The sequence below is a fragment of the Phascolarctos cinereus genome, unplaced genomic scaffold (assembly GCF_003287225.1).
Source record: "Phascolarctos cinereus isolate Bilbo 61053 unplaced genomic scaffold, phaCin_HiC Scaffold_5;HRSCAF=322, whole genome shotgun sequence".
Classification (NCBI taxonomy): domain Eukaryota; kingdom Metazoa; phylum Chordata; class Mammalia; order Diprotodontia; family Phascolarctidae; genus Phascolarctos; species Phascolarctos cinereus.
This window is the reverse complement of record NW_027555958.1, coordinates 340,332,624-340,351,098: the sequence shown is the minus strand read 5'-3', so window position 1 is coordinate 340,351,098 and position 18,475 is coordinate 340,332,624. Positions and strand designations below refer to the sequence as shown.

General features: G+C 34.3%; 1 protein-coding gene across 1 annotated transcript in view; it reads right to left on the bottom strand.

Annotated features, from left to right (window-relative positions):
* The window catches only part of RYR2 (ryanodine receptor 2), a 794,727-nt gene that overhangs the window by 439,677 nt on the left and 336,575 nt on the right, over positions 1-18,475 (bottom strand). The window contains 1 exon segment of the mRNA XM_078156251.1: positions 8,392-8,466. Coding sequence (XP_078012377.1) covers positions 8,392-8,466 — 75 coding nt within the window.

Below are 18,475 nucleotides of genomic sequence, written 5' to 3'. Positions count from 1 at the left end.
GTGGCTGTTTATATGGCTGGAGCCAGTAACAAGTACCTGTACTATCTTAAGGGGGAGATGTAGTCAGCCTTGCTCTGGAAGAGTGAAACTAGAGCATATGTGTAACATCAATAATTTTTCTTTTAAAAAATCTATTTTTTTAATTAACAAAAATCTATTTTCTCTTCTCTCATCTTTCCTCCACTGACATAAAGAAAAATACTTGAAACAAATATACATGGCAAAGCAAAACAAATTCCTAAATTGGACACATCAAAAAAACTATATTCTCAGTCTGCACCCTGAGTCCATCACTTCCGTCAGGAGGTGGGTAGTAGTGTGATTTATCATGGGTCCTCTAGAATCATGGTTGGTCACTGCACCTGTCAGAGTTTTAAGACTGTCAAAGCTGTTTACCTTTATATGGTTGCTGCTACTGTATGAACTATTTTCCTGATTCTCTTCACATCAAACTAGATCAGTACGTACAAGTCTTCCCTACGTCCCTCTGAAACAATTTCATTAATCATTTATTACAGGTCAATAATATTCCACTAATTAATATATCATAATGTGTTTCCTCATTGCCCAATTGACAAGCACTTCATTAATTTTTAGCTCTTTACTACCAAAAAAAAATACCTACTACAAATATTTTTGTAAATATAGGTCTTTATCCTCTTTTAAATTTCTTTGAGATATGGGCCTACAGTAGTATGTCTAGATCAAGGCATAGTCAAATTGCCCTTCAGAATGCAAGGGCCAAAATTCACAATTTCACAAATAGTGTGTTAGAATGCCTAGAAATTAGAAGTGTTAATGATTTATACAAGCTTATTAACTGTTTCAATTTTTGGTTCACTCTGTGCTTCTCTAAGTAAATCACAGGAGATAATTTTGTTTCTCCTTTGCCTATGCTTATTCCAATTTTTTTTTTATCTTAATGCTATATTTTTTATGCTATGTCAAATAGTAATGGTGACAGTAAGATCTTTGCTTTACCCTTAATCTTATGGAAAGGCCTCTAGTTAATCTTCATCACATATAATGTTGACTCTTGATTTTAGATGTCTAATACTTATCATATTAAGGAATTGTTTGTTTATTCATTGTGTTTCTGTTTTATCTTTCACAAGCCTTTTCTGCTTCAATTAATATAATTACGTGATCTGGGCTGTTGTTATTAGTGTGTACTATTATTTTGATAGTTCTCCTAATATTAAACAAACTCTGCATTCCTGGTGTAAAATCCAACATGGCTATAGAATATAATATTTATGATTTGTTGCTGTACTCTCCTTGCTAATATTTTGTATGAAATGTCTGCATCAGCTTTTATTCAAGATGTTAATCTGTAGTTTTCTCTTCATTTTGACTACCTTTGTTTTAAGTATAAAGACAATATTTATATAATAAAAAGAATTTGGTAGGCCCCTCCCTTTTGCTATTTTTTTTCAAAAAGCTTGTTTAACACTAAGAATAATTGTTCCTTGACTATTTCATAGAATTTGCTTGTATATATCCATTTGGCCCCAGGATTTTTAATGAGAGCTAATTTATGACTTATTCAGTTTGATTTTTTGAGATTGGCTTTTTAAAATTAACTATTTTTGGTTCTGTTAACCTGCATATTTTATATTTTTTTAGAAATACCAATTTCATTTAGGTTACTGGTTTTATCTGCATATAATTGGGCAAAGTAGTTTCTAGCAATCTTTTATTCTTTATTTGTTGTAAATTTCCCTTTATTTTTGATATTGTTATTTTTTTCACATCAAATTAGCTACCGATTTAGCTTCTTTATTGTTTTTAAACTATAATCTCTATTTATACCAATTGTTCATTTGTTTTCAATTTTGTTTAGCTTCAAATTTTCAATTTTGGTAATTAATTGGGATTTTTCATTTGTTACTTTTCTAGGTCTTCAGTTGCATACTCAATTCAATGAACTATTTTTCTCTCTTTTCTTGGTGAAAGCTTTTAGTGATACAAAATTTTCCCCAAATACTTCTTTGGTTGCATCCCCCAAATTTTGGATGCTATTATCACTGCTGTCTTTATTTTTAATGCCATTAGATATTTCATGTGATTTGTTTTTTAAACTAACAATTCTTTCTGATTAATTTATTTAGGTTCCAATTAAGTTTAATAATTTATTCAGTCTCCTTTTATTAAATACAATATTTTATTATTCTATATAATTTATATATTAATACATCATTAAATATAATATTTTACTGCAGCTTATAAATAATGTATTTAATTTTTCTTTATTTTTTTCCTGAGGTTTTTATGCCCTAATACATGGTCATTTTTTGTAAAGATGCTGTGCACAGCTGAAAAATATGTATAATCATCCTTTGACATTCACATGTTTCACATTCACAGTTATGGTTGTAGTTGACCATCAATAATTAAATGGGAATTTTTGAAGAGTTGTGGCATACTGTGGAAAACTGCAAACAATGCACATATGTAAAGAACACTATAGGGACAGCTAGGCAGTGCAGTGGTTAGAGCACCTGCCCTGAAGTCAGGAGGACCTGAGTTCAAATTTGGCCTCAGACACATAACCCTCACTAGCTGTATGACCTTAGGCAAGTAACTTATATATACACATAAAATTAGTAAGTCACACATAAATTTGTACTAAAATTTTATTATCAATATATTTTAACATTTACTATAAAAACTTTACATACTTAAATTTATTATAAACAGTTAATTTTCTTAAAAGTTCCAGTGTGCAAAAGAACTACCAATTATGCACTCTCTTTGGGAACACTTCCTCTGTCTCTCTACCATCCAGACTCAGTCAAATGAAACTCTCCAGCAAAAAAAAAAATTCCTATTTTTTCTGAAATGTGCTTTTTGTAGGAGAAGGAAATTCACGAAGCAGGTACTGCGACTACAACAAAAGCCGCAAAGGCTCTGAAGAGTAGGCAAGATATTAATCTCTCTTGCATAGAAAATGCAACTTTTTTATGAGTGCATTGTACTGTTTCATGTGTTAAATAAATATGACCGAATTATTAAAAATAAAGGTTAGGGATAGGTCCTAGGTTCATTTGTGATGTTCCACATTTGAGGTGGCCCTGTGTTTCTACCTCCAGAGAATGTCGAGGGGTTAGTGTATACTCCTTTTTATTCCCATTCATTAATCACCAGAGCTCTATCATATCTAAATTTCTAAAATTCTATTAAGTTTCTTAATTTCTTTCTTCTATATTTTTGTTAGATTTGTCTAGGTCTGAAAGGGGTACCTTGTCATTCCCCATTACAGTTTTATTGCCATTTTTTCCCCCTATCACTCACTTAGCTTTTCCTTTTGTTATTTAAATGCGATATCATTTGGTGTTTTTACGTTTAAGTATTAATATTATTAACTCATTCTCAATGACACCTTTCTGAATTACATACCATTTTCATATTATCACTATTTCTTTTAACCAAGTCTATTTTTCTTTTGCCTCGTCTAAGATCATGATTTCTAACTCCATCTTTTTTACTTCAGCTGAAGCTTAATAGACATTGTTCCAGTCCCTAATTTTCACACAGTGTGAATATTTATGTTTTAACTCTATTATTTATAAATACTATATCTATATAAATATAGATATATGTATGGGGGGAGAGATAGGCAATAGGGTTAAGTGACTTGCCCAGGGTCACACAGCTAGTAAGTGTCAAGTGTCTGAGGCCAGATTTGAACTCAGGTCCTCCTGACTCCAGGGCCAGTGCTCTATCCACTTTGCCACCTAGCTGCCCCTATAAATAAGATATTGTTGAATTCTGCTTTCCAATCCTTCCTACTGTCCTCTTCCATTTTATGGATGAGCTCATTCCATTCACATTTACTCTTATGATATTTAATTATACACTTCCCTCTGATTCTCTGACTGTGGATATATTCTTCCCTCTTTCAACCAGTTCAGATAAAAATGAGGTTCAATTATAACTCATACCTCCCACCTCTTCCTCTGTTTGTACAAACTTCTACTTGAACTCCATAATTATGTGAGATAATTTCCCCTACCCTCCTGCCCTTTTTCCCCCTTCTGCATTCCTTTTCCATTCTCTTTCCTTTATTCTTTTAAGATTGTCAAAACATAACTAACCATTTCCTGACCCTCTTATTTTTAGTCCCTTTATGACTCCTGAAAACATTAGGGTTCTAAGCAGACATCTATCATTTCCTTGACCCTTTGAAATGTTCATCCATTTTTAATCTCTTATGATTGCTTGCTCATATTTACCTTTTTATATTTCTCTTGATTCCCCTGCATACATTTCAAATTTTCTAATCACCTCCTTTCTTTTCATCAAGGAATGCCTGAAAGTCCCTTATTTTGTAAAAGTTTATTTTTTCTCCCAGTTTTACTGGGTGATTTTTGGTTATAAGCTTGTATTTTTTGCCTTTTACAATAATGTACTTAATTTTTCTTGTTTTTTTTTCCCCTGAAGTTTTTATTCTGAACTCCTACCTCCACTGAAAAAGTAGCTACAAACTCTTTTGTGCGCTCTTAACTGTGACTCCTAAAGACCTGAATTCTTTCTTGCAGTATTTTTTTATTTACTCTGAAAGCTCTAGGGTTGTGGCTATAATCATGTGTTTTCCTTTTTGGACTTTATTTCAGGTGGTGACCAGACGAGTCAATTTTCATTCTGGCCTCTGCTTCAAAAAAATTTGGATAATTTTTTCTCACGATTTTTTGAAATGTTATGTTAAGGCTCCATTTTAAGTCATGGATTTCAAAAAGTTTAATGGTTCTTAAATTATCTCTCATGTTTCCAAGGTCTACTGTTTTTGATATGAGATATCATATTTTCTTCTATTTTTCAATATTCTTATTTTATCTTAATATTTCTTGTCTCGTGGGGTGATTCATTCTAATGAGTCTACTCTCTTACAAAGGTTTTGTAATTCTTGTTCTAAGATGTTAAATCTCTTTGCAAATTACTCCTCAAAAGCACTCATCTCTTCTCTAATTCTTTCCTCTAGCACCCTTATTTTATTTATACAGTAATTTTAAACTTTAAAAAAAATCTTACTCCATTTCTTCCAGGAATTCTAGTTGAACTTATGTAAAGCTGTGTTTTTCTTGGAGGGTCTGCTTATAGGTATTTTGGCACTATTCTCTTCTTATGAGTTTGTGTCTTTAGCCTACCTGTCACCATAAGATATCTTTATGAAAAGAGTCTAATGTTGTTTAGTCCTTTTTCAAGACTTATTCCCAAATTTCAACAATTGCATGTGTGCAAATAGTTGTAGCTCCAATATGCTGAAGCTGGTTCCAGCTTCTGTCAGATAGCTAGCAGGTTGTGCAAGCTAAGTGAAGAACTACAGAGCCCCTCATTGTCTGAGCTCCTTGCCTTCATTACTCGGCTGAAGGCTTCAGACTGTCATGGTGGTTGAATCTCAAATCCTGCTCTGTGGTCAGAGCTCACAGCTGCTGTTAACTTCTGTTCCTGCTCCTTATTTAGTATGGGACCTCAAATCTGCAACAGTTCCTTGTCCCTGGTCCACCAGTGCTAAGCAGAGGTTCCTTCCTCAAGCTTCATAGGATCTGAGGCCCAGGTCTGGGGTAAAATAGGCAGAGCTTCCAAATGACTTCTGGTTCTGCTCTTTACACAATGCCAAGCCCTACCTTGCTATATCTGGGACTTTGTTATTGCCTCAACACATAACAGAAAGTCCCAGTTCAATCTCCAAGGCAGAAGGCTCTACATGGCCTCAGACTCTGTCCCTAATATGCACAAACCTCTATCTTTCCCTGCATATCTGTATTGGGAAAATAATTTACTGATTTTTCCTTGGTTTTCCTCATCACAGCTGGGTCTGCTGTTCTTCTTAGACCTTCATCGGAACAGTTTTGGCAGAGAGCTGAGTTATACTGCCTCCTCCTCTATACCATTCAGGGCAGTCTCACCAATAATCTATTTCCACAACCCCCATTTTATTAAAAGCATGGAGACTTTTTTCAGTTTCAAATTCTCTACCTCTCCCTACTTCCTTCCCCATCTAATGGGAAGGCCAGAAAAAAAAATTACAAATATATATGGTCATGCAAAACAAATTTCCATATCAGACATGTTCAAAAAAAAAAAGGAAAAAAGAAAAATAAAAATATTGTCCTTCAGTTTGTACTCTGAGTCTATTAAGTTCTCTGCCTGGAGGTGGACAGTATGTTTCATCATGAGTTCTTTGGAACTGTGATAAGTCATTATGTTAACCAGAGTTACTAAATCTTTTAAAATTGATTATCTTTATAATATTGCTATTATTGTGTAGATTGTTCTCCCAGTTCTGCTCATATCACTTTGAATCAGTTTACATAAGTCTTTATAGGTTTTTTCTGAATCACTTCTTACAGCTAAAACAAAAGGAACTGCTATAAATGTTTCTGAACATAGGGGTCCTTTTCATCTTTCTTTGATATCCTTGAGGAATAGGTCTAGTAGAGATATTGCTGGATCAGAGGATATACACAGCTTAATAGCCTTTTGGGAATAGTTCTAAACTGCTTTCCAGAATGGTTAGACTAAAATACTCCCCACTGCAGTGGCAACTCTGCTGCCACTGCACTGTGCTCCTAGCTGTCCTTGCCCAATGCTCACAGACCTCTCTATTTTCATAAGCTACTCTGGACCAAAAAAAAAATGACTGACTGTTACTTATTCTAAGTTTTCCCAATAAGTATAGCATATTTTCTGGGATGGTTGTAGAGGAGGTGTGGTGGGTGAGCTGGGCCATAGATAATCTCCTAATTGCCAAAGCAGTCTTTTCTTGGTCCACTCTTTTATATACCTTCACTTGTTTTTCAAAATCTATGTTCACAACTACCACCATGATTCACTCCACAGGTTTTGCTACCAGGCTTCAGCTGTCTTCTCTTTTTGTCCCTGCTGCCCTCTTCTCCCATCGCTGATTTATTCCTGGAACTACCATTATGAAGAAGGCCCCAGACCATCAGTCTTTCATCATGATGCCACCATGACATCAGATGAGTTCCTCACTTTCCTACTCCGCCCCTTTTCAAGCTCTCTTTTATGTGTTGTGTGTTATGTGTTATGTGTCTGAGGCTGGATTTGGATTCAGGTTCTCCTGACTTCAGGGCTGGTGCTTCACTTCTAAAGAGGTGAAGACCTCTTTAGAATGTAAACTCCTTGAAGGCAGGAACTGTCTTTAAAAAAAAAAAAGCTTGTATTAAATCTCCAGCACTTAGCACATTGCTCAGTGCCCAGTAAATAATAAATTTTTGTTGGTTTCACCACCACCATCACCATCCCTAACCTAGTCTTTACCTATGAAAGCTTTTCTACCCAATATCTTTTTGAAAATTAAGGATGCTACCCACTAGAAACAAATCAATAACACATAGCAATAAATTCCACAATAATCTTATCACTTGAAACAACTAGCTCTCCTAATATTGAGTCTGTGTTTGTCCTTGTCTATCTCTTTCTGCATCTCTCTATCTATATCTATCTCTGTCTCTAACTCCATAATCCTTTAATCTTTCTCTCTCTCTTAAACAGTTGCCATATTACTTATAAAGTATGACTAGTACTATTGTCTTGTGCTCAAGTTTCTTCTGAAGGCAACTTTTCTGGTCTATGTCTTTAGGAGGTTAAATCCAAGACCTATTCCTATCAAGCAATAAATACATGATAGAATCGAGTACAGCTTGTCATTTGTCAAATCCTAAAATCACTTATTGTTCCAGTAACATTCTGAGCCAGGTACTAGAGGAAGATAGATGAAGTTGGGCTCAGAACAGAAGGCAAATAAAGTCACTGATTCTTTCTTGACTTTTTAGATGCTATCTCAGAACTCATACAAGGCCAACCTTAGGACAATGGCAACTAATGGTAGAAAAGTAATGAATACTATCAATATTTTATTTCTGTATGCATTTGTGTGTATATACAAATTTGTAAGATAAATAGTGACCTGTTGTAAACAGCATGCTTACATAAAATGATACCAGACTCCCCAGAGCTTTCCCACTGAGCCTGGAAGACAGGGAGGATCACTTATAAAACTGAACCATCACTTTGGAGAATTATTCTTTTCTTTCCAAAAAGGGAATCAAAATCTCTCAATAAAAGTGAACCATGGTCAGCACTCACAAATAGCAACTTTACTATTAGTCTGGAGGTAAAAATTAAGAATTTAGTATCTGGGGCACCTAGGTGGCACAGTGGATAGAGCACTGGACCTGCACTCAGGAGAACCTGAGTTCAAATCCAACCTCAGACACGTAACACTCACTATGCTGTGTGACTCTGGGCAAGTCACTTAACCCCAATTGCCTCACCTCCCCCCCCAAAAAAAGAAAAGAATTTAAGAGCTGATACAGATATTTATTGAATTGCTAGGGATTCAAAAAGATTTTTTTTTTAACTTACGCAACTCTTAGGGTCTCAAGTCTCCAAAGGGAACGAGCATGAATGGATACAGCACCACCTTCATAATGAACTGTTCTGTTAAGAAAAGTAAGAGACATACTTTGAGTTTGGGGGGTTTTGGTCTTTGGAATGCACATACTCTTCAGGCTGAAAAAAAAAGGCAAACAGCTCAAGCTACAGCAATTCTAGAAAACAATCTTGTAGGAATCTTATCAGAGGGCAATCATTGATGACCATTCACTGACACTTCAAGCACTGAAATATGGACTAAGTGAATAAACAAAAGGTTAAAGACATAGGTTTGCTGGCTGGTTTAATTTCTTGAAGTACCAAATATATAGGTGGGGACCTAAAAAAATAAAAAATATAGCCAACACAAGACACAACAAAAATGATGACAGTAGACTAACCTGGATAAGCATTCAGCATAAGCGTTTCAACTACCTTGTTGCTTTCATGCCCCCCACCACTACCACCAAATTGTCCCTCTCAAATGGTTAGATTTTACTGGGATTAACAAAAAATTGTATCTCATTTTTACCTATACCTTTTGTTTTTATATTAAAGTCATTTCTGAATACATAATGTCCCTCTTCTACCCAGTGGATCAATTATTCCTTGTAACAAAGATCTTAGAAAGAGAAAAGGGACAGTTCAACAAAATTAATAATATTAACCATGCATGACAGCATACACAATATTTTATACCTACAGTACCTTGAATAAGGAAAAGAGGGAAAATTTTTCAGCTCCTCTCCAGGACTGATCTTGGTCATTTTAATAACAGTACATATTTACTATGATTTTTGAATTATCTTTTATGTTCTGGTCCCAATAAGTTGGCTGCACATTTAAACATCTCAATTATGTTTTGGTTTATTGGAAAATACAAGATACTCTCAGATTATAGTGACTCTGGAAAGTTATTGGTATTGGATCACAATGAGAGAGAAAAAAATTGAGCAAACAAATCTCCAAAATTACTGCTTTTTTTGTTCCTTTATCCTCCAGGGGAAAAAAGCACACAGGCAAGCAAATTCCTTTGTCACATATTCACATGCACATACATACACATACACAAAAGTAATAATATTTTAAATATATTAAGGATTAGATTAAATTTAATGTATTTCTTTTAATAGTTTGCATTGCTTCCCCTTCATAAAAATTCAGTACAAATATCTGAAATCATTACTATGATTCTTTTCTGATCTATGTCACTGTTAACATAAATATCAAGAAGGTAGTACAAATGAATGTTAGAAGATTGTAAAATTTATTTTCTATTATCTCATAAGGATCATACAATAAAACCAACTCTCCCCAACAATTCTCCAGAGAATAAATCAATCCCCTTTCACTCTTTTTTAGATATGTATAAAAATTGTATACAGCTTCCTTTTCAGAAAGGACAGTAATTTGACTCTGTAAAATCATAAAATAATCATAAAATCATAAAATAACAGACAAGGCTTTGTGCTACAACCTGGGTGATAGATTCATGATCAGAGAATTTGCAGTCCCTGAAGTAAAAGAGGAACTCTAAACTTTTAAATCTAACACAAAAATTTCTTTCCTTTCAAAACTTTTTCTGTACTAAACACATTAGATTCCCTAGAGTCATTAGACTCCTATTTCCAGCATGTAGCACAGTGCCTAATAATTAGTAGGTGCTTATTCTTTGTTTAATTGAATATGATTCAATTGTATCCATGTGTATATAAGGGTCTACCTGGACATGGAAACAGCCTCATAACATTAAAATCAAAGTTGTAACTGACAACGCAGTATGACATAATGGAAAAAACAACAAATTCAGAATCACAAAACTTTGCTCCAAATCCTGATTCTGTTTTTTCCCATCTGTGGTAGGAACAATATCCTAAGCTCTGCCCCTATTCAAGTTGGATTAGTTATTCTTTAAATGGTATTGAGAAAATTCTCAAGATTTGATTGGCTCAGGAAACTATAGGTTTGGGCTGCTGCTATCATTTCCTTGCTGCCTGAAGACAACACAACCATGAAGATCTCTAGGTGTCTAACCTGATGTTGGCAAATGAATCAAGATGGGTAATTCAGGTAAGGATGCTTAAACAGTCGAATCAATTCCAGGTTTTCTCACTGCCTATCCTTACTGAATAGCTTTCTTCAGCTATCACTACATAATTCTTCTTTTGTTGACTGTTTAATGACCTAGGAATGTCTCATTTTATTCCCAATATTAAATCTAATTTGCCAGAGAACTAGCCTGAGTCAGATCTACCTCAGAACACTATCAATGTGAGCCTAGTCACAAATTTTCTGGTTAGTACAGTTATATATAAATATAAAATCTGCTTGGGTCTACAGTCAACTTGTGATATAAGGTTAAGAGTACTGGATGTTAATTATTAATAGATGAGCTATAGATCCAGTTCTGCCACTGACAATTAGTGTGACTCTGGGTAAATACTTTCACAATCTAGGTCTCAGTTTACTTATCTGAAAAATGACTAAATTATTTCTAAGGTCTCTTTATGCCAACTTCGCCATCTTGCATTTTTAACAGAACAAGACTACCATGTAACATCCTGGTACTTTCTCTGCAACTGAGTCTTACAGAGACCTAGAGCAGTGAGAGGTTAAGTGACTTGATAAGGGTCACAGAGCTAGTATGTGTGTCAATGGCAGGACTCAAACTTACGTCTTTCTGGCTTTAAGGCCAGCTTTCCATTCACTTCACCATACTGTCTTTTTCTCTTTTATACTCATTAAACCTATCTTAAGTCATTTATTTCTTCTCAATGACTTTCAGCCATGCCTTCTCATCAATTTTCATCAGTATTTGCTGTTAACAACAGCTTCTGAGTCATTCTTTCCATCTCTGTTCTTTTCTTCATTCAACACGTTCTATACATCATTATACAATTAATCTTAAAATACAGTCTTCACTACGCCCCTTCCTTGCTCAAAAACCTGTTATGGCCTTCTACTGCTAACCACATCAAAATCTGTGTACTCTCCCTGGCTATCAACTGGGGATTCCTAGAGGTGCATAAATCACTTCACCTCTGGGCTTAAATTTCTTAATATGTTACCATGAAGGGATTAAATGATACAATCTGGGGTTCTATAAACTGTGATCAAAAGGAAAATACTGTGGTCAGGTTCTCTGAGATAATCCAGTAATAGAAGCAAGGAAGAAACAGAAATATCTTCAGAAAATCTCCCACCTCCAAATTCTGTAACTTGACCTTATCTTAAAGAAAAATTCATTAGCATTACACAAATTATTTTTTAAAAAGAGGAAGAAAAAGTATAATTGAGTTATATAGATAAGTTTCATTTGCTACATCACCTGTCAAGACACTGATCTTAATCATCTAAACTGCTCAACTTTTAAAAATATCAACTTTAAGAAGAAAAATATGAGTTAACATTATTGCTTTCATATGGTTCCCTTAATGATAAATAAAAATGAAGTTTCAACATCTGAATTAGCCTAAAAATCACTTCTTTACTCAAGTATCATTTTTTAGAGGTTCATGTGGATTCACTCATAAGTATATAACAAGCTGAAGTTGTTAAAATCGGGTGATTCAGGTTTAAGTTTAAAATGTTGCTGGTAGAAGTAAAGCAAAGGAACGAGAAGGGATAGGGTAAACAGGGTGAGAAAGACAGTAAGGAAAAACAGAAAGGAGGAAAATACACAACAAGTAATTGTAGCTTAGAACGTGAATGGGAGGAATTTACTCATAAAACAGAAACAGATAGACAGCAGACTAAAAATCTGAATTTAACAATATGTTGCTTTCAGGGAACATTAAAAAAAACAAGAGATACACACAAAGATAAAATAGTAGAATTTAGTACGTAAAAAAAAAAAGCAGGAATAGTAACCATGATCTCAGACAAAGTGAAAGTTAAAATAGATTTAATCAAAAGAGAAAAACAGAGAAACCACACTGTGTCAGCAATATTATTCAATATTGTTTCAGACCATTTAAAACACCTAGACAGTATAAAATACCTGAGCTTATTCCTGCCAAATCACAGAGAAGAACTATATGAACATAAACATAAAACACTTTTTATATATATAAACTCAAATCTAAATAACTGAAGGGTAGGTAAAGCCAATATAATTTTTTAAATGACAGTTTTATGTAACTAATCTATTTATTCAATGTCATCCCAATTAAATTACTAAAAATTATTCCACTGAGTTACAAAAAATAATAAAAGTTCTTTTGGAAGAAGAAAAGGTCAGGAACTTTAAAGAAACCTGGGGGAAAAAAATGTAAAGGAAGTAGTTTCAGCAGTATCAGACTTTAAAAACTATATTATAAGGTGAGAGCACTGTTGAAATATAAAATAATAATTTCAATTATTTTACATTAAAATTTCCTTGCATAAATAAAACCTATGTAGCCACGAATAGAAGGAATGCAGAAAACTGGGGGGAAAAAACTTTCACAGACAATTTCCCAGATAGGATGTGATTGGGTTGGAATATTGCTGTGGTGTAGGAAATGACGGACTAGTTGATTTATAAAAACATGGAAAGACTTGGACTTATGAAAGATGATGCTATCTACCTTCAGAGAAAGAGATGACAGGAGGAAATAAGCATAGTATGGTCTTACATTTATCTGTATGAGTGGATGTGTATGAGTGTATGTTTATAGATATCTATGCATTTGTGTGTATATATACATACATACACACACACACACACACACACACACACACACACACACATATATGTATATGTATTTCCATGCTTGATCATAGCCTTCTGTAGGGTAGTGAGGTGAGAGAAGAGAGAAAAAAAATAAGGTTAAAAAGTACACAGCAGAGAACAAATGAAAACCAATAGAGAAGCAAAGAAAAGCTGGGCAGCTTTGAAAACAATGTGTAGTATTTATTACATAAGTTTTCTTGAAATGGAAATTTATTGTTTTATAATGAATCCTCTCTTATGGTCTCCTGTGTGCAGTAATGTTATTTTTTTCCTTTTGTAATTTTGTATTTAAGTTTAAAATAAAAATTTTTTTTAAATGTTTAATGTACTTAATACAATGTACAACAAGAAAGAGGTACTAAATGATTTATAATGTGCTTTCAACCTCTAAATCCTATAATCCTATACTCTAGTATCATCAAGGACAGTGCCTCAAAACCCAAGCTTCAAGAATCAATTTTTTAGGCAGGTCAGAAAGTGGAAGAATAAAAAAAATGGTACAAAATGATGCTTCTGAATGATGAGTAATCCAGTTAGACCTGAATACAGAGGGGAGATAAGGCTAATGTATATATACATTTTCTTTAGTGTTATTTCAAAAAAATTTACATGGTTTTAACCAACAATGAAACATGTGATAGTATTAAGGACTTTTGGAGACTAGAATTTTCTTCATCAAGTCTTCAGAAGCTATGGCAGGACTGTCACACTAGCCTCATATCTCTACTTGGGTCCTCACCTTGTAGATAGTGGCAGAGCAGGCTGGAGACAGGGTCAGCGGCCTAAATTTACTCCTACTCCTGGGATTTATAGGATTGTGGTCCAAGGCAGCTAGTTCCACCAGAGCCTAGAGGTATAGGGTTGGTCCTAGTAGTGGTCTTGATAAGTTCCCTTGCAACCTCCTGTCTCTCTATCACAGTGTCTTGATGCTTCAGCTCTTGGTGGCAGTAGATCAGTGCTTGGTGGTGGTGGTAGTACTGGCACTGACAATGTTGTCTTTTAATAAGGTTCCTCTGGATTATGGTGGCACAGAATGGACTAGAGGCAGCTGCTGCTGCTTATTGGGCTCTTAAATGTGGAGAATCCCCCAAAGGGGGATGGCAGGGAAGGGGAAATGATTATGGTGGTATCTTTTTCATGACTCTTCCTGTCTCTCCCTCAGAAAACATCGCTGCTTCTTAAACAACAGAATGGAAGATTACAGAAAGGTCACCAGATTGGAAAGCCCTCAAATACTTATCTAGTACTGCTTATTTATGCACCACTCTATCTTAAACCTATTAAACTAAACAACACATTTTAAAAAATGCATCTTTTACTGAGTATGTTAATTCTTAGTAAAAAGCAAAATACTCTCATATGTGTCAATACTTCAGTGACAGGTAGCATGATGTAGCAGATACAGAGATGGTCTTGGAAACATGAAGATGAACCAGTCCCACATTTGACAAATACTAGCTGTGACCCAGAGCCAAGTCACTTGACCTCTCAGGAATTTTGAAAATTGTAAGAAGGTGCCTAACTACATGGTAGAGAGAAGTTCCTAATCAAGAAATTCCTTATATGAAATAGACTTTACTGTTTTACAAATATATCCTTGGGAATAGTTTCCATTTTTACAATGAAGTAATTTGTGATGTTTTACAGAACTTGAAAGAATCTTACTTTTTTATTAAGTCTAATGTCAAACATATTGTCTACGAAAGATGAAAAAATACAGCATCCTTACTGAACACAGAATTTTAAAGAAAGCTATGACTGACTATCATTTAAAAGTTTGATGCGCCCCTCAATTCTACTTTCAGATAGAAAATAAAAACTTTGTATTGCTATTTTAATATTTACACAATACCCATACACTTCTACATAGTATGAAGAGTACTAGAAGGTATGGTTCCTGCCTATAAAAATCTTGTCAAAAAAAAAGTAAACATTTGAATTTGATACACAAAACAAACAACTTATTTGTTGCTATCATTTTGTCCTGCTATATCCCAAGAGAGATAAAAGGGACTACTAGGATTTTTTTTTCTGACTTGTGAGAACTCTCTTGCCTTTTTCCCATGTGTTCCATGAGTGAAGAGAGGGTGAGAAAATAGGTAGGCAGAAACCCATCACATCAGTCTTACTTATGCTCTCCTCTGTACCTATTTTGATAAGGCAGGAACGTTTAAAGAAATGTTTAGACAGACCATGTTACTGGGACATATTTGTTGCTTAAGTAAAACTGGCCCATTAAATAGTATTAAGTATCTTCATTTGTGTTTGATATGGGTAATATCTAAATTGTAATAGGTTGAAATACTATTATCCAGCATAAATTTAGAAAACATTCTTAACTCTAAACCTAAAGTTTTAACCATATTAAAAATAATCCTCAATGTTTTCTCAAAGGATTTGCTTTCCTCAGTAGACTAGTGCTTCTTTGTAATTATTTTCCATTATGCCACTTTACAATTTTGAGTTGAGAAAATTTTAATGTAATTTTCTTTATGGCATTTACTGCCCCCATCATAACATCTTCAAAAAAATCATAGCATAATAAATAGGTTTGTTGTTTTAAAAACACAGAAAAAAAATTACATTTTGGGGGAAAGAAAATTTGATTCTAAAAGGTAGAAGATATTTTCCATATTTTGTTAGCTATGTAGTTTTTTTGTTGAAAGTCTATTTATGATTTTGCTTTTAAAATTTCTATTGAAAAGAATTTGCAAATTGTACATCTAGTTTAATAAAATACTTTAAACAAAAGAAAGAAAATAATTCCTTAAAAATCAGAATTAAATAAATAGAAGCTAATGACTTTATGGGACATCAAGAAACAATGAAACAAAACCAAAAGAATGAAAAAATAGAAGTCAATGTGAAATATCTCATTGGAAAAACAACTGACCTGGAAAATAGATCCAGGAGAGATGATTTAAAAATTATTGGACTACCTGAAAGTCATGATCAAAACAGCCTAGACATCATCTTTCAAGAAATTATCAAGAAAAACTCCCCTGATACTCTAGAACCAGAAGGTAAAATAGAAATTGAAACAATCCACCAATTACCTCCTGAATGAGATCCCAAAATGAAAACTCCCAGGAATATCATAGCCAAATTCCAGAGCTCGCAGGTCAAGGAGAGAATACTGCAATCAGCCAGAAGGAAACAATTCAAGTATCATGGAGCCACAGTCAGGATAATACAAGATTTAGCAGCTTCTACATTAAAGGATCAGAGGGCATAGAATATGATATTCCAGAGAGCAAAGGAGCTAGGATTACAAACAAGAATCACCTACCCAGCAAAACTGAGTATAATCCTCCAGGGCAAAAAAAAAAATGGATTGCCTCACCAAAAAAGCCAAAGAAAAAAAAAGACGCAAAAAAAAGCTTTTACAGTGGAGGGTAAGAGGGAGGAAGTGAGAGGGAGTGAATGAACCTTACTCTCACTAGAACTGGCTCAAAGAGGGAATAACCTACACACTTAGTTGGATACAGAAATCTATCTTACCCTACAAGAAAGTAGGAGTGGAAGGGGATAAAGTGAAGGAATGGGGGATAGAATGGAGGAGCTGGTCAGAAGCAAAACACTTTTGAGGAGAGACAGAGTGAAAGGAGAGGGAGAATAGAATAAAGAGGGGGAGGAAATAGGATGGATGGGAACTAGAGGTAGCAATAGAAACTGTGAAAAAAAATTTTAAAGCAAGTTTCACTGATAAAGGCCTCATCTCAAACATAAAGAGAACTGAGTCAAATTTATAAAAGTAAGAGCCATTCCCCAACTGATAAATGATTAGAAGATATGAACAGTTTTCAGATCAAGTGTTCAAAACTATCTATAGCTATATGAAGAAATGCTGTAACTCACTATTGATTGGAGAAATGCAAATTAAAACAATTCTAAGATACTACATCATACCCATTAGATTGGATAACAGAACAAAAAAGGAAAATGATAAATGTTGGTGGGGATGTGGGAAAAATGAGACATTAATGCACTGTTGGTGGAGTTGTGAACTGATTCAACCGTTGTATAGAGCAATTTGGAAACAGGCCCAAAGGACTATAAAACCATGCATACCCTTCGACCTAGCATTGTCACTACTAGATCTGTATCCCAAAAGAGATAAAAAACAAAAAGGAAAAGGACTTGTATATGTACAAAAATATTTATAGCACCTCTTTTCTGGTGACAAAGAATTAGAAATTAAGGGGATGCCCATCAATTGAGGAATGGCTGAACAAACTGTGGTATGTGGTTATGATGGAATACTACTGTGTTATAAGAAATGATGAGTAGGATGCCTGAAGAAAAGCCTGGAAATAGTTACATGAGCTGATGCAAACTGAATTGTACTGTGTACAAAGTAATAGCAATATTATAAAATGATCAGGTGTGAATGACTTAACTATTCTCAGCAATACAATGATCTAAGACAACTCTCAAAGATTTATGATGAAAAATGCTATCCATACCCAGAGAAAGATCTAATGGTTACTGAATGCAGATTGAAGCATACTTCTTAAAAATTTTCTTTCTTTTTTTTTGGGGGGGGTGGAGAATCTATGTTTTCTTTCATAACATGAATAATATGGAAATGTTTTGCATGACTACACATGTATAACCCATAATGAATTGCTTGCCTTCTCAATGAAGGAGGGAGAGAATTTGGAACTCAAAGGTTTAAAAACAAATGTTAAAATTTGTTTTTGCATGTAACTAGGGAAAAATAAAATACTAAATAAATTTTAAAAATAATTGTAATATAAAGTTTCAATAACAAATTACTACAAAAGTTTTAAAATATTTGTAAGCACTTTTTTTTTCTGTTTCTGTAGAGAGTTTAGCCAATAGGGTACCTTACTGGTTATAGCACCCTCCCTCCCACGCTCTTTTCAATAACTTTCAGAGGCTCCCTGTTAATTCCAGGATCAAATATAAAGTCCTCTATTTTTAATTTACAGTTTTCCATAACTTAGCCCCCTGCCTACCTTTCCAGTCAGTTTACACTGCATTTGCCCACTCTACCTCTCTCTACTCCACAATGCAGTAACACTGGTCTACCTGCTGTTTCTTCCACAAAACACTCTACCTCTACCTGTGATTGTACTGGCTGTCTTCCATGTTCAGAAAACTTTCCCTCTTCAATTCCATCTCTTAGTTTCCCTGCTTTACTTCAAGACAAGCTCAAATTCTACCTTTTGCAAGTCTTTTCCTGCCCCTTTGTCACCACTCTACCCCTAGTGACTAGCCCCTTGCTCTCTGACAGTACATCCCTTCTATACATCTTATATGTATATAGTTATTTAGATTATTTTTCTCTCATTAGAATGTGGATTACTTGAAGGTAGGGCCAATTTAACTTCATTT